General features: G+C 35.3%; 1 protein-coding gene across 4 annotated transcripts; it reads left to right on the top strand.

Annotated features, from left to right (window-relative positions):
- The first annotated feature begins 3,085 nt into the window (after positions 1-3,085).
- mlc1 (modulator of VRAC current 1) lies at positions 3,086-16,443 on the top strand. Of its 4 annotated transcripts, none has more exons than XM_048169388.1 (13): positions 3,118-3,218; positions 3,733-4,108; positions 6,009-6,253; positions 6,344-6,433; positions 6,516-6,569; positions 9,291-9,392; positions 9,645-9,746; positions 10,354-10,422; positions 10,528-10,644; positions 10,745-10,801; positions 10,985-11,107; positions 15,461-15,613; positions 15,910-16,443. In XM_048169388.1, exons 3-13 carry the CDS (start codon positions 6,014-6,016, stop codon positions 15,988-15,990), a joined length of 1,188 nt encoding a protein of 395 aa, XP_048025345.1. In that variant the 5' UTR covers positions 3,118-3,218; positions 3,733-4,108; positions 6,009-6,013; the 3' UTR covers positions 15,991-16,443. The 4 variants fall into 4 exon arrangements, with proteins under 4 accessions (XP_048025348.1, XP_048025345.1, XP_048025347.1 ...); XM_048169390.1 differs by having other exon boundaries at positions 3,135-3,218; positions 3,896-4,108; XM_048169391.1 differs by lacking the exon at positions 3,733-4,108 and having other exon boundaries at positions 3,086-3,218.
- Positions 16,444-16,895: the final 452 nt, after the last annotated feature.

Below are 16,895 nucleotides of genomic sequence, written 5' to 3'. Positions count from 1 at the left end.
TTGATGTTCACACACTGATGTCAAAGTGATGTTGAAAAAAACCCATCAAATTGACATCAATTTTTTTACATCAATTTGATGTCCACACACTGATGTCCAATTGATGTCGAAAAAACCCATAAAATTGACGTCAGTTTTTTTACATCAATTTGACGTCCACACACTGATGTCCAATTGTTGTCGGAAAAAAAACATCAAATTGATGACAATTTTTTTACGTCAATTTGACATCCACACACTGATGTCCAATTGATGTCGGAAAAAAACCCCATCAAATTGACGCCAATTTTATGATGTCAATTTGACGTCCACACACTGATGTCCAATTGATGTCGGAAAAAAAACATCAAATTGATGACAATTTTTTTACGTCAATTTGACATCCACACACTGATGTCCAATTGATGTCGAAAAAACCCATAAAATTGACGTAAATTTTTTTTTACGTCAATTTGACGTCCACACACTGATGTCCAATTGATGTCGAAAAACCCCATAAAATTGACGTCAGTTTTTTTACATCAATTTGACGTCCACACACTGATGTCCAATTGTTGTCGGAAAAAAAACATCAAATTGATGACAATTTTTTTTACGTCAATTTGACATCCACACACTGATGTCCAATTGATGTCGGAAAAAAAACCCATCAAATTGACGACAATTTTATGATGTCAATTTGACGTCCACACACTGATGTCCAATTGATGTCGGAAAAAAAAACCCCATCAAATTGACATACATTTTTTTACGTCAATTTGACGTCCACACAGTGATGTCCAATTGGTGTCGATAAAAACCCCATCAAATTGACGTCAAAAACTTGACATCCATTTGACGTCCACACATTGATGTCCAATTGATGTCGAAAAAAACCCCATCAAATTGATGTAAATTTTTTTATGTCAATTTGACGTCCACACACTGATGTCCAATTGATGTCGAAAAAACCCCCCCATCAAATTGACGTCAATTTTTTGATGTCAATTTGACGTCCACAAGCATGGATAACCACCTAGATCAGTAATCCTCACTATTTCTTCCAAATAAGCCACACCAGCAGGATAAAGTCAACAAGCAAGTCACCACAATAAAAAACACGCACGGAAATACACATCTGCTTAGTACAATATGCAATGCATTTAGCCACTGCCATTCTAATAATACAAAACTGTTAAGGTGTACAAGTTGCTTTAAAGGTGGGGTGAGTAGATTTTCAAAAATGCTGTTGGACATTGTTGACATCCATTCACTGATATCCAATTGACGTTAAAAAAACCCATCAAATTGACATAAAAAAATTGACATCAATTTGACGTCCACACACTGATGTCCAATTGATGTCGAAAAAAACCCCCATCAAATTGACGTAAATTTTTTTACATCAATTTGACGTCCACACACTGATGTCCAATTGATGTCGAAAAAAAAAGTCAAATTGACGACAACTTGACATCCATTTGACGTCCACACACTGATGTCGAAAAAAAACCCCATCAAATTGACGTACATTTTTTGACGTCAATTTGATGTCCACACACTGATGTCCAATTGAATGGTTACACCATTTGACTCCTATTACAAGCCTTTCTGTTAAGGGCCAGTTTAGCCAAATATCACTAGTTTATGATGCTGATTAAAGATGTAATATAAACTAACCTACTATTTGGAACTATTTTTAAATGTTCAATGTTTTATTTTTTTGAGAAAGTGGTGCTTTATCCACAACTTTATTATTAAAGCTCTGTAAGTCAAGGATTAAAATAATTATGTTGCACAACATTAATGTTTTTGAAATGTTTAGCTTTAATGCATGTTTCTATTTCATTCACTTAAAATTTTAAGCAATATATAATATCATGGAGCGATTGCTAATGAGAGACAAGCGCGGCACACATCTCGAGAGCAGCTGAGCTTTTATTATGCCGCAGTCGCCGCTTCTGCTTCTTCCAGTCAAGCGCATGTGGGGTAAAGCAGCACTTTTTTATCATATTAAACACATTTGTGTTGTTGTTATGAGTATAATGCGCTTTGCGTTCACTCGGCGGCTGCTATGAGACATCTAGTAAACTAGTCCATATTAGGATAAAATGGTGCTATTTCATATTTCTTTGATATTTTTAAATGAAGTATTTATTTATTATTATGAGTACATTCTTTAAAATATTTAATATTTCTCATTCTTTGGCGGTTACACCATTTGACATTTTCAGGTACATTCATTCTTAACTTTCGTAAAAAAATTGTGCAAATGTCATTTTTCTTAACATAAAATCAACTCTCTTGTGATGCTTTGCAGAATCTGCTCTGGCTTCGCGCGACCTGCGCGTTCATGTTTTGAAGGATGCATGGTTTTGGAGATCTCTCTGAAGAGAGGGTTGGGTCTAATGCTTTCAAAGCTAGCTTGCTATTGCTAGCCTCTACGAAATTGCCTACCCTGCCTTTAAAGGACCACTAGATATTTATGGTGTGTGAGCTTTCCCATCAGGCCACTATAGAGACATTTTTGATTTAGGTGAAAATAAAAAGAAACATTTAAGTTTCTCTTTTCTACAGCTCACAAACTTTACACTCTATTGCCTCATAAACCCCTAAAATGACTATTGAATGCTGAGTTACAGTGAATCAATAATGCTTCTGTTGGGATTTCAGTGGTTTGCCATGTCTCTGGTGTGTGTACGTGTCCACATGAGCGTGTGATCTTTTTGTTGAGCATATTCAGAGGGCAGTGAAGTGTGGTGGCCAGCCATTGGAAGGGGGGCTGTTTAAAAGGTATCCATGGATACTGCCTTTCAAGGACACTTTTGAACAGTTGCATTGCTGTGAACAAATACAGCTGTGAGAATTTTTACACATACAGTACGCTCACTCTCCTCTTAATAATCTCTCTCATACCTATAAACCAAAATATGGTCATCTAAATCGACAGTTATATTTATTTATATCAAAAGAAATGGATTGATTCAGACACTTCAAAGCTATGTGTGATACAATACTTGAATTTTCTGAAATGTGCTTGAAGAGCCTGTTTATGACCCCACTGGTTATAGACTTCTGAAGCTCTACGGGGCGTCCCAGTTCTCTGGTCTGTTTTGTCCACCCCAGTAAAACAAAGGCACAAGTGGGAGGAGCCAAGAGAGAAGTGCAGGACTGCACAGCTTTGAACTTGTTATGCACAAGAACTGTATGCATATCTTGTTTTCTGCCATATACTACAGGTCAGTTTGGGATAATTACAATTGTTTATTGTTTTTGAAATAAGTCTCTTAAGGCTCAATTTATTTGATATTAAATGCAGTAAATACAGTAATACTGTAAAATATTATTACAATTTAAAATAACTGTTTTCTGTTTTAATATATTTTAAAATATAATGTATTCCTTTGATGGCAAAGGTGAATTTTCACCAGCCATTAGAAATCATTCTAATATGCTGATTTGTTGCTCATGAAACTATTATTATCAATGTTGAAAACAGTTATGCTGCTTCATATATTTGTGTAAATCCTGATACACTACCATTCAAATGTTTGGGGTATGTAAGATAAAAAAGAAAATATTTCTGCAAGGGTACATTAAAATGACATTTATAATTTTACAAAAGATTTTCTATTCATCAAAGAATCCTGAAAACAATGTATCAGGGTTTCCACAAAAATAATGCTTGTTTTTGTGTGCACATGGGAAAACTTGTTCTAGTTTGTGTGCATTCTTTCTCTGTGTGAATGGCAGCGAGGGGGTGTTGATTTATGTGTGAGTTCTCTCATTGAGTTCAACAGAGCAGTAAGAGACTCTGGCCTCAGCAGCCCCTGATCTGAGCCTCATCTCTCCGCTCCATTTGCATTCACTGGCTAAAACTGGCTGGCAGGGCAACACTCTCAACTTTCTGTTCCAGGCTTTGAAGCCTTCCAAAAGTTTTTTATTGACTTGGAGTGGAGGGGGACAGAGAGAGAGAGAGAGAGAGAGAGAGAGAGAGAGAGAGTGGAGAGAGGAGCAGAACAAGAGGAAGAAGACAAAGATAAAGTACAACTAAAACCTTAGACTTCCACAGGAACAGGGGACCAGGTGGGCTAAGCCGAAATAAACGGTGTCTTGAAGCTGGAGGCAGGTGAGTGGGAAGCAGAGATTAAGATAAAGAGGGTTGGAGAGATAATATGAATGAACGGAGGGAAGAAAGTGGGGCTCAGAATGAAGTTGTGGAGCAGAGGTTGAGGGAGGGGTTGGTGTGTTTTCAGAACTTTTTATGAATCATTGCCTTCATGCATTATCCCCACACTGTATCCTCTTTATTGCTCTGTGTTCCTGTGGCTGTTTACGTAATACAGTGAAAGTGCTTTATATTCATTGTGTGTGTGGGTTTTCAAGAGGGAGCTGTTTGATTGCATTTTATTTCTTTATTGTTGACCAAAAAATGTTTTCCCCCCTCTGAAGATGAAGATATTGGTAGTTATTAGTAAAATGTACTCAGGATTTTATCAGTGCAAAGATGAAAATGGTGTTTTTAGTACACTTTTGTGTTCTTGGAGCTCCTTCAAGGCCCTGTTGTCTCTAAATTGTAAAAAAAAAAAATGCATTTTTCAAAAGCAGGTCACGGACAGTAAAACTTAGTGGGTTGTGGATATGTCACTGTAAAGCCAGAGATTAATCGTCCATATGTTTTCTCAACTGTGTCTAATTAAGGAAAATTTTATGTACATTTATTTAATGAAACAAGACGCTAAAAGTAAATCTGTTCAGTCTGGCACTTTTAATATTGGGGAGAATATTAACCATATCTGTTATTGTTATTAGTTTTTTTTTCTTTTTCTAACTGCTGTTGTTCAAAATGACTAGGGATGATATTAAAAATCTGACCAATATTGTTTTGCAGATAATTATTTCCATGTTATGTCTTACATTAAAATTAGGCCTATTTATTTATCTCTGGGTGAGTTTCATTTAAACCTGGCTATGTGTATTGGGGTTTTCATGTATTTCAATAGTTTTCATTTTTACATTGTGTTTACTGTTAAAATAAATCCTGTTTATTATACTATAAAATTAATATAAAATAAAATGGAAAAAATTATACAATTTTGTATAAATAAGGTAAAAATAAAATGCTTTTATTATTTCCAATTTTAGATGAGTGTTAGATGATGGCAAAGGTATGTAAAAATTGAGGAAATGAGCATGAACAGTTAGTTAGTAACCTTTATTTAAACAGGATAAAATTCATTGAAATAAAAAACTTTTACAATAGTGACATGACCAAGAAGACAGCAAAAGACATAACAACAATTAACATATTAGGATAAATAAATAAATAAATAAAACAAAGGAAAACAGAATACATTATAATATACAGCAAAGTATCACAGAAGCAATTTCCAAAATGGCTATACTCATTATTTGATTATCATTATTATAATTGTTCCTGTAAGTTGTTCCACGTTGCTGGAGCATTAAAATTCAAGCCTTTTTTCCCTAGCTCAGACCTAACATGGGGAACTATGAGGTGGATAATGTCTGAAAATTGTAATGATTATTATTTTTTCTTCAGAAATGATGGATGGCAAATTAGGTAACAAACCACATTAATGTCCATTATTATTAAATATCCAATATCGGCCAATATATTTACATTTATGCATTCGGCAGATGCTTATCTAAAGCAACTTGCACTGAATTCAAGATATACATTTTATCAGTTCATCAAAGTTGAAACCATGACCTTGGTGTTGCTACTGTAGCTACAGGAATGCAATCAAATATATATGCATGTTTAATGCTAAGTGTTTAATGCTTCAGACATGTAGGTTTGTGATTGGTTGACCTACAGATGCACTTAGAATAGTATTGCCACTTAAAGGCAATAGGGATGAGGTAAGTTTAAGTGTCATTAAAAGGATCACATGACAATCTGTCAATAGTATGTAAGCCATATGCTTTTCCTCCTTTTGTATGTTTGCATTCGGTGCAGTTTTTGTTTTATCAATATATGTGATTTGAATGCATTGGGTCTCTAGGGGTCATGGATATCAGGATGCAACGAGATGAGGCATCAGCCCAGGAAGTGTTCAGCTATGCCCAGATGTCAACCCTAGAGCGAAACAGTGGAGTAGGGACGCTGAGTCGGCATCTGGAGCGGGAGAGGCTGGAGAGAGACAGCTACACGGTGGATGTCAGGGCCAGTGACCTGCAGCTGGATCAGCGTGGGCAATTACATCCCTGCTTTAGCTACAGAGTCTGGCTTTACAGCGTTGTTATAGGGGTAAGAGCTTTGACTCAGCAGACTTTCACTCCTGTGGCTAAGAGAATTAACACACTGATTTTCTCCAATTCATCTGTATCTGACCCCCAGAGCAGCTTGCTGATAGCGGCAGCTTTCTCTCTCTATATGGGTAATGTGTTTCCAGCTGCAATGGACTACCTGCGTTGTACTGCTGGATCAGTGAGTGTCTCTTCTTTATCCTCGTAGATGAGGCTATTGGTCGGTTTGACATTCATATATATGTTTTGCTTCTGGCTTGTAGAGTATTCCAGCTGCAGTGGTGAGCTTTGCTATTGCCAAGAACAGACAAGTTGCAGTAAGTGGATATTTTTCAGTAAATAATACAGAAAAGAAAAATCTTGTTCAGTGATGAAGAGAATCTAACTAAAATGGTGGTCCTTCTAACTTAACTATACTTCTCAGTCGCTGTATTCAAATCAATGTAGATGTATCAGTAAAAATGCTACTTTTTATGAGAACAAGGGTATCATGACAGCAGTTTTCTATAGTATTACAGGTGCTGGTTATATAATTAGAAGATCATCAAAAAGTTGATTTATTTCACTAATGGCACCAGGTGTCTTCAATATTGAACCTTTTCACAATATTCTAATTTTCTGAGATAATGAATTTTGGATTTTCCTTAGTTGTCAGTTATAATCATCAAAATTAAAAGAAATAAACATTTGAAATATATCAGTCAGCAGCAGGAAGTGTGTAATGTAATGAATACCTCAGAAAACACAGTAATAATATACAAGTTTCACTTTTTGAATGAAATTAGTGAAATAAATCAACTTTTTGATGATATTCTAATTATATGACCAGCACCTGTATATTGTACACACAGCTTTACAGGTGAATGAACTGATTAGACTGTGGCATCAGGTGTCTTCAATATTGAACCTTTTCACAATATTCTAATTTTCTGAGATAATGAATTTTGGATTTTCCTTATAAGTATCAAAACACACTCACCTAAAATGTTCACTTTATTGAAATAATTGTTTTACATACAGTAATGTGAAAGCATAATTTACCCGATAAAAACAGAGATAAATAAAATAAAGCTGTGGTTCTCAACCTTTTTTTTTTACTCCAAAGCCCCCCTTTGTCCAAGACAATATTCAAAGGCCCTCTTATCTAAGCTGATATGAAACTTGTTACAATATTTTTTTTATTTTATAATTTTTTTTTTTTTTACATTTTTATTAAGATTATGTTAACATAACTAAATTTAAACCATTTTCAGACTTCATTTAATTGGCGTTTTGGGGGCCTGAAAATTTAAAGGTGCCCTAGAATCAGAATTTGAATTTACCTCGGCATAGTTGAATAACAAGAGTTCAGTACATGGAAAAGACATACATTGAGTTTCAAACCCCATTGTTTCCTCCTTCTTATGTAAATCTCATTTGTTTAAAAGACTTCCGGAAAACACTCGGATCTCAACATAACACAGACTGTTACGTAACAGTCGGGATCATTAATATGTATGACCCCAATATTTGCATATGCCAGCCCATTCGACGCATTAGACAAGAAAGGCAGTATTAACGGCTGGATCTGTGCACAGACTAGGTAAGCAAGCAAGAAAAACAGCGAAAAATGGCAGATGAAGCAATAATAACTGACATGATCCCTGATATCATGATATTTTTAGTGCTATTTGTAAATTGTCTTTCTAAATGTTTCATTACCATGTTGCTAATATACTGTTAAATGTGGTTAAAGTTACATCGTTTCTTACTGTATTCACGGAGACGAGAGTGTGTATTTTCATTTTTAAACACGTGCAGTCTGTATAATGCATAAACACAACTTCATTCTTTATAAATCTCTCCAACAGTGTGTAATGTTAGCTTTAGCCACAGAGCATAGCCTCAAACTCACACAGAATCAAACGTAACCATCTAAATAAATACTTTACTCACATAATTCGAAGCATGCATGCAGCATGCATGACAAACATCTTGTAAAGATCCATTTGAGGGTTATATTAGCTGTGTGAACTTTGTAAATGCACTGTAATATAGTCGAGAGCTCGGGGGGCAGATGGAGCGCATCTCTTAAAGGGGCCGTGCTGAAAAAATCAGTGCATAGTTAATGATGCTCCAAAATAGGCAGCTAAAAAAAATAATTAAAAAAAATCTATGGGGTATTTTGAGCTGAAACTTCACAGACACATTCAGGGGACACCTAGGGCTTATATTACATTTTGTAAAAAAACAATCTAGGGCACCTTTAAACTTTGAAAATGTGTTTCAAAGTGCACGTTTTTGAAAACGATACCATTATTGTCTCGGTATAAACTAGAAAAACGCAAATTTGCGAAAATGGTGACATCATGAGCATGCGTATTATGTGTTCAGTCCATAGGTGTGTAGTGTTTATTTACAAAGTGATATCGCCAACTACTGGCCTGGCAGCATAATACAGTGTTTTTAGTCATTTTCGCGGATTTGTGTGAACTGGGAACGTTATTATAATGGTGTTGTCTGTATGTGAAAAATGCAAAGGAAAAACTTTTCCATTTTAGTACATATTTGTTGTGTAAACGTAGCCTAAATCACTGCATGAACACCTGCATGACATTTTATGTTTACAAAATAATAGCCAATTTTCCCGATCACTGTCTTTAGTTTCATTTGTTTCCATAGTCCCTAACTGATCCTCACCTATTGCCTGTTCTGTTGATTACCTTGTGTATTTAACCACTCAGTTCTATTTGTTGTGGTAAAGGTTATGGTTTGTTGTGTTTTCTTTCTAGATGTTGAGTTTATTAAAAGTATGGATCTGTGTCACACATCTTCCTTGGGACTTAAATTACACAGCAAACCGTGACAAATACAAAATAACATAGCTAATTCTACAATATTTAGTCAAACACTGTTCATCGATCAAGTTTTCGATTCATGGCTATAAATCATGGCATGTTTTGTCTAATCACCCTAATTGAGTTTTTTTTCTTTGGCAGATAAATACTTCTTTATGTTTACTTTACAAATACAGTGTGTAACCTATATTATGTATACAGGTCTCAGACTTTCAAATGGTCTACGTGTCATCCTTTGCTGTGACAACCACGTGCCTGGTGTGGTTCGGATGTAAACTTGCCATTAGTCCCTCAGCCATCAATGTGAGAACATCACAACTCTAATACCCCTAAAATGTTTGTCAGGTAACCTAAAAAATATGCGCTTCATGTGGTAACAACTAAATTAAATGGTTTTGCTCAAGTCTAGTATATTTTATAATATGATAATAGCAAAGCAAAAGCAAATTTAAAAGATCTAGTAGAAGTTTCTTAAGGTTACTTATTAAATAAACTGCATGGTTACACTTAAAAAATATACAGTTTAAACAGTTACTGCTATCTGTCATCCTAAAGATTAACTTTAACCTGCTCCTGCTTATTGTGCTGGAAGTGCTCACAGCTAGTACTGTTATCCTATCAGCTCGCTCAGTGGAGGACTGCTGCAGTCACGGAAAGGTGTGTATAATGTGTTCCTGACCATTTATGTGTATCGACTGACTGCAGTATTACAATAATTCTTGCTTGTGTTCACGCAAATTGTGTAATCAGAAGATTACATAAGATGTTTCATCATCAATTTTGCCTGTTTAGTGGAAATTGAGATTTTGAAAGTTGATTTAATTTAATTATCTTAATTTTCTTTAACTCTGCATTAGACAAAACAAATAAATAAAAAATCCGTAGGAGAACAGAAAAGCTACTGGTAATTTTCTGCCAGAACATTATCCATTACATTTATGGACATTTCCTTTAAACCCCTACCACATCACAATGCAATGCTTTATTCAAAATACAGGTATAACACCTGTGAAAAATCAATACAGTACTTTGAGCCCCATTTTTACAGACTATTCTTAAAGTGCACTAAAATGTATCTTAATGATGCAAAATAACTGCAAAATCCTTTTATGCTAAATGCCAGCCAGCAGGATATTATCACCATGTGATATGTCTAAGACTTACTGTATTTATCTCTAGCTTATGTGATTTGCATTTTATACATGCTCATGTCTCTCTGCTCTTTTTCTTTTCCTCATTGCTATCATCCATCTCTTTCCCTAAGCCCGTGTCTGATGGCCCTGTGGTTGTGACCCCAGCTTCGTTCCCCACTCGTCTTTTCAAGGCTTACGCCGTGAGTTGCCTACGAATGAGATCATCTGTGTGTGCGTATGTGTCTGTATCCACTGTTTATCAGCACGAGGTACACTGTAGATCTGCTGCTCTTTCTCTGGTGCAGGTAATTGAGGTTATAGTGGGCATCTCTGCTGTATTCGGAGGAATTATTGCTCTCAATTTGGGTGCTATCCTCCCAGAGCCATACCTTTCGGTCACTTTCTTCTGGATTCTGGTAGCTGTGAGTTCAGTTTATTATAATAAATATTAGTTCAACTCAGATGAAATGAATTATTCCATTCGGTTCCTGATGGTTGTTTATGTGTGTGATACCTCCGCAGTGTTTCCCCAGTGCCATTGCCAGCCATGTGGTGGCAGAATACCCCAGCAAGAGTCTGGTGAGTCACCATCAGGGTCTCTCCAGCAATAAAGCAGTGCAATCGAACGTCCCTAAAGGACATTCACTATTCTCATTTATTCAGCTGTCTGTATGCTTTTTCTTTAGAGTGATTCTCTCTAAGGAGTGTCTCTCTTCTTATTTCTTTCTCTTTCTTTTACAAATCTCACTGTTTCTGCTGTAGGTGGAGATGCTGATTGCAATAAGCAGTGTGACCTCACCACTGCTTTTCTCAGCGTCTGGATTCTTGTCCAGCAGTGTGATTAATTTTATTGAGATCTTTCTGCATGAAGTGGCATCAGTCAAGGTGAGTCATTTCTGTGCAGCAAACCAAATCAAATCAAATTAGTTCCAATATGTCGGATTTTGACCTTTCTGACCCTTTAAAGGGATAGCTCACCCCAAAATTTGTGTAAAACAGTAACACTTTACAATAAGGTTCATTAGTTAAACATTAGATAATGTATTAATAGGGGTGTGACGAGACAGGTATCTCACGAGACGAGACGAGACTCGAGATTGAGTTCACGAGACGAGATGAGACAAGATTTTTACACACTATTTTTAAGAAATCCTCAATGGCGAAATACATGACTAGAAAAAATATTCTGCAGGTGTATTTGAAATGTTTTAACTAATCATCTTGTAATGAATGTCATTTCAGTTCTACTTTCGGAGTATGAATTATCATATACAGTAAAAGACAACAATACTCAAACATTGTAAAAGGTTTTGCCACTAACTCAACTGACTGGCTTCTCTTCTGTATGATTTCAGTCCCTTACTGTACATGATTTATGAGCTTCTACAACTTTTGACCTCCTAACTAAACTTTCCACAAACTGATCATAGAAATAAAAACAGTATAAATAAAAATGGTAACACTTTACAATACGGTCTCATTTATTAACATCAACTAACAATGAGCAATATATGTGCTACAGTATTTATTAATCTTTGTTTATGCTAGTTAATAAAAATAGTCATTCATTGTTAGTTGATGACAGTTCACAGTGCATTAACTAATGTTAACAAATGAAACTTTATTGTTTGTGCTTAATAAGATTAAGAGAAATCTCTTATTCATTTTTATGGTAACACTTTACAATAAGTGCAACCATAATCGCACTCTCTCAATATTCAATGTGCAAATAAGACCAACATTTTTCTTTGATACAGAGCTAAGAGATGGTTACAACTACACTGCCCAGCCTAAAATAGCTTTCATATTGGGAGATATTTGCATTCATCAGGGAGCCGCTTTCAAAATGCAGGGTACTGAAATCGCGTTTGAATGCGCGCTCGCGTTTACTTTCACTTTCAGCGATCGCGCATAACTCTGTAAATATGTAGCGGCGGCGACCGTTATCCAACTGAATTAAATGTTTTTTATTTAAATACAAAGCAAAACGACAGTGGAGGCGTAATGTAAACGTAGCGGTGGCATATTTTTTCCTAATCATCCTAACACTCTGGCAATATCACGAGACTACTTTTCGCCTTGACGGTTTTATCTCGTCACACCCCTATGTATTAACTAACATGAACTAACCATGAGCAATACATTTGTTACTGTACTTACTAATCTTTGTTAACTATAGTTAACGAAAATACAGTTGTTCATTGTTTGTTCATGTTAGTTCACAGTGCATTAACTAATGTTAGCAAGATTTTAATAATGTATTAGTAAATGTTGAAATTAACATTAACAAAGATTAATAAATGCTGTAGAAGTGCAGTTCATTATTAGTTCATTTTAACTAATGTAGTTAACTAATGTTAACTAACGAACCTTGTTGTAAAGTGTTACCAGTAAAACTATTAAAAATCAATTTTGGTTATTTTTCATATAACATTCATAGTGAACATATCTGCATATTGCCCCTGAAAAATTTCCTGATAATTTACTCACCCCCATGTCATCCAAGATGTGGTTTTTGATGAAAACATTCTAGGATTATTCTCCTTATAGTGGACTTCAGTGGCCTCCAAACGGTTGAAGGTCAAAATGGCAGTTTCAGTGAAGCTTCAAAGGGCTTTAAACGATACCAGACGAGGAATAAGGGACTTATCTAGCGAAACGATCAGTCATTTTTGAAAAAAATACAACCGTATATGCTTCATAAACACAAATGATTGGCTTGCATGTGCTTCCACTTTCCGTATTCTTCAAAAAGCTTACACTGTATGTCCTATGCCTTCCCTATTCTACTTACGGAACGCGTGATATAAAGTCAGAATTGCGAGATATAAAGTCGCAATTGCGTGATATAAAGTCAGAATTCTGAGATATAAAGTCGCAATTGCGAGTTATAAAGTCAGAATTCTGAGATATAAAGTCGCAATTGCGTGATAAAAAGTCAGAATTCTGAGATATAAAGTCGCAATTGCGTGATAAAAAGTCAGAATTCTGACATTTTTTCTCGCAATTAACTGATGGTCAGTATCTCTGTCTGTAACAGTGCATCCAACGATAGCCGTGCTGCCGTGAAGTCTGAAGCTGTTGGTGTATAAAATGTGCCACTTCAGCTTTGTCTGATTTATTGCGCCTCCGCCACAGCTGATTCTTCTTATTATTATGATTATTATTATATTGTTATTATTGTGTAAAATTCATTAGTGTATCCATTCTGTTAAAAACAACCTTTATTGCCCAAATACCTCGACTGTAATTTGCAGAATTGCATGATTCTACCCTTGAGTTGCAAAGTTAATGAAACATGATAGGTATTGGTTGTTTTAGTATTAAGCCCACTAGATGGCAGTAAAAGCTGTTTTTTTCTCCTTGAAACGCTGTGTACAAGGTTACCGTGGAAACATTCTATATGCATATTTCTGCATAATGCATATGTCCGGAGACTAATCTTTATGTGTCTCCTCCAGTAAAATCAATATTTCTTTATTGGTAAATCGGCGCTAAAAATAATCCTTTATGATGTCCTCTATTTTATGTATAATAATAACAAAGCAGCAATCCTGATGGTCTATTTAATGTATAATAATAACAAAGCAGTAATCCTGATGGTCAGTCGCAATGAAAGGAAACGCAAGCAAAGTAAGAACTGTGAGAAATAACGTTTCACAGTAGTGAGAAAAAGTCAGAATTCTGACTTTTTATCACGCAATTGCGACTTTATATCTCAGAATTCTGACTTTATATCACGCAATTGCGACTTTATATCTCAGAATTCTGACTTTATAACTCGCAATTGCGACTTTACATCTCAGAATTCTGACTTTATATCACGCAATTGCGACTTTACATCTCAGAATTCTGACTTTTTATCACGCAATTGCGACTTTACATCTCAGAATTCTGACTTTATATCACGCAATTGCGACTTTATATCTCAGAATTCTGACTTTATATCACGCAATTGCGACTTTATATCTCAGAATTCTGACTTTATAACTCGCAATTGCGACTTTACATCTCAGAATTCTGACTTTATATCACGCAATTGCGACTTTACATCTCAGAATTCTGACTTTATATCACGCAATTGCGACTTTACATCTCAGAATTCTGACTTTTTATCACGCAATTGCGACTTTATATCTCAGAATTCTAACTTTATATCACGCAATTGCGACTTTATATCTCAGAATTCTGACTTTATAACTCGCAATTGCGACTTTACATCTCAGAATTCTGACTTTATATCACGCAATTGCGACTTTACATCTCAGAATTCTGACTTTATATCACGCAATTGCGACTTTATATCTCAGAATTCTGACTTTTTATCACGCAATTGCGACTTTATATCTCAGAATTCTGACTTTATATCACGCAATTGCGACTTTATATCTCAGAATTCTGACTTTATAACTCGCAATTGCGACTTTACATCTCAGAATTCTGACTTTATATCACGCAATTGCGACTTTACATCTCAGAATTCTGACTTTATATCACGCAATTGCGACTTTATATCTCAGAATTCTGACTTTTTATCACGCAATTGCGACTTTATATCTCAGAATTCTGACTTTATAACTCGCAATTGCGACTTTATATCTCAGAATTCTGACTTTATAACTCGCAATTGCGACTTTATATCTTGCAATTCTGACTTTATATCACGCAATTGCGACTTTATATCTCAGAATTCTGACTTTATAACTCGCAATTGCGACTTTATATCTTGCAATTCTGACTTTATATCACGCAATTGCGACTTTATATCTCAGAATTCTGACTTTATAACTCGCAATTGTGAGATATAAACTCGCAATTGCGAGTTAAAAAGTCAGAATTCTGAGATAAAAAGTCGCAATTCATCTTTTTTTTTTTAGTGGCTTTTTTTTTTTTTAGTGGCGGAAACGGGCTTCCATACTAACCCACCCTTAAACCTACCCATACCACAAAACCTGTCCCTAACCATACTCGTATGAACACAGTAAGTACATTGTACTTATTTTTTGATGTAAGTACATAGTAGTTAAGGCCACCTAATATAAAATGGGACCCGATTTTTAATAGTTTTAGTTAACAACAACAACACTGGTGAATCAGTTCAGGGAAAAAAAAGTATACAGGTTTTGGCCGGGTGAACTATCCCTTTAAAATAGGAATTCAGACACATTTTCACCTTCACACCCATCTTGAAGGTTATTTGAAGCATGTTAAATTTGTGAATGTATGTTGTGCATGCAGCAAACGTATGACATACTGCTGCTTGTCCTGATGGGACTGCTGCTGGTGCAGGCTGTGCTGACATTAACCACCGTAATAAAGTGCGCTTCCTACAAGGGCCAGCTCCGCACGGGAGGTACTGAATGGGACATGCTACACAAAAAGCACTGTGAGGTAAACACACAAACATACACCCTATGCAATGACTGACAGGTCAATTTAAGAGTACAGGAAATGTGTTGTATTGTGTGTGTTGTATGTGACTGTGCACATTTTGTTAGCAAAGAGAAATTAATAAAGGAAAACTGTACTGTATGGTGCTAAATGTAGCATGAAACACAATCACACTGGAATGGAAGAGTTGTTCCTCTCCTTTGATTCAGTGGAAACACACATGGAGGATGTTCTGATTAACAAAGTAAGAATTAACAAAGGTGGTTGTTGGGCGCCATCTCATTCTTTTCTTACAGCAACAGACGTCAAATGGCACACTAAGAGATTTTGACAAAGAAAAGGCCTGGAAAGCAGTGGTGGTCCAAATGGCCCAGTGACCAAAGATACCGGCAACAGAAGGAAAAAAAACATAGAGAGAAAAAAAAATGAATGTACAAATATGGAAGATAAGAATGTCACCTGGAAGAGAAGCATCACTTTTTGGGGTATGAAACTTAGAGTTCTGTCATAACTGTCAGCAGATCTGTCATATTTATGAGTCATACACTAATGTTCAAAAGTTTGGGGTTAAGATTTTAAAGTAAGATTTTATTTAATTTTTTCAAGATACTTTTATTTAGCAAAGATGTGCTAAAATTATCAAAGGTAACAGCAAAGACTTTTACACTGTTATATAAAAGTATATGATGTCTATTTCAAATACATGCTGTTCTTTTGAACCTCTTATTCATCAAAGAATCCTGAAAAACAGTATCATAGTTTCTGCAAAGATATTAAGCAACACAAGTGTTTTCAATATTGATAATAATAATAAATGTTGCATAAGCACCAGATCAACATATTAGAATGATTTCTGAAGGATCATGTGACACTTGAAAACTGGAGTAATGATGCTGAAAATTCAGCTTTGCTATCACAGGAATAAATTCTATTTTAAAATATATTCAAATAGAAAACAGTTATTTTAAATTGTAATATATTTCACTGTTTTTACTGTATTTTTAATCAAATAAATGCAGCTTTGGTGAGCATAAAAGACTTCCTTAAAAAACATAAATTAATTAACGAACCCCAGACTTTTAATCAGTATGTATGTCTGTCAAAGATATCACTGAATGACAGTTTAATGAGGATAAGAACCAAGAAGTCAAAATGTGACGTGGGTTTTGAAAGTCTGTTGTAAAGATCCTTAAACTTGTGTCTCACAATCATGAATATAGCATACCATACCAGTTTGAAATTAGAATCCTATGTGGTGAGCGAATGACTGAGCAAGTTATAT

This window comes from Megalobrama amblycephala, linkage group LG19 (genome assembly GCF_018812025.1).
Source record: "Megalobrama amblycephala isolate DHTTF-2021 linkage group LG19, ASM1881202v1, whole genome shotgun sequence".
Lineage (NCBI taxonomy): Eukaryota > Metazoa > Chordata > Actinopteri > Cypriniformes > Xenocyprididae > Megalobrama > Megalobrama amblycephala.
The sequence above is the reverse complement of the archived record's forward strand: the minus strand, read 5'-3'. Positions and strand labels throughout refer to the sequence as shown.

Bases quoted from the DNA above. Each gene is read 5' to 3' on its own strand.
- mlc1 (XM_048169391.1), top strand. From the start codon at position 6,014: ATGGATATCAGGATGCAACGAGATGAGGCATCAGCCCAGGAAGTGTTC. The intron at 6,570-9,290 runs GTAAGTGGATAT...TTATGTATACAG, and splicing joins CCAAGAACAGACAAGTTGCA to GTCTCAGACTTTCAAATGGT. The intron at 10,423-10,527 runs GTGAGTTGCCTA...TCTCTGGTGCAG, and splicing joins GTCTTTTCAAGGCTTACGCC to GTAATTGAGGTTATAGTGGG.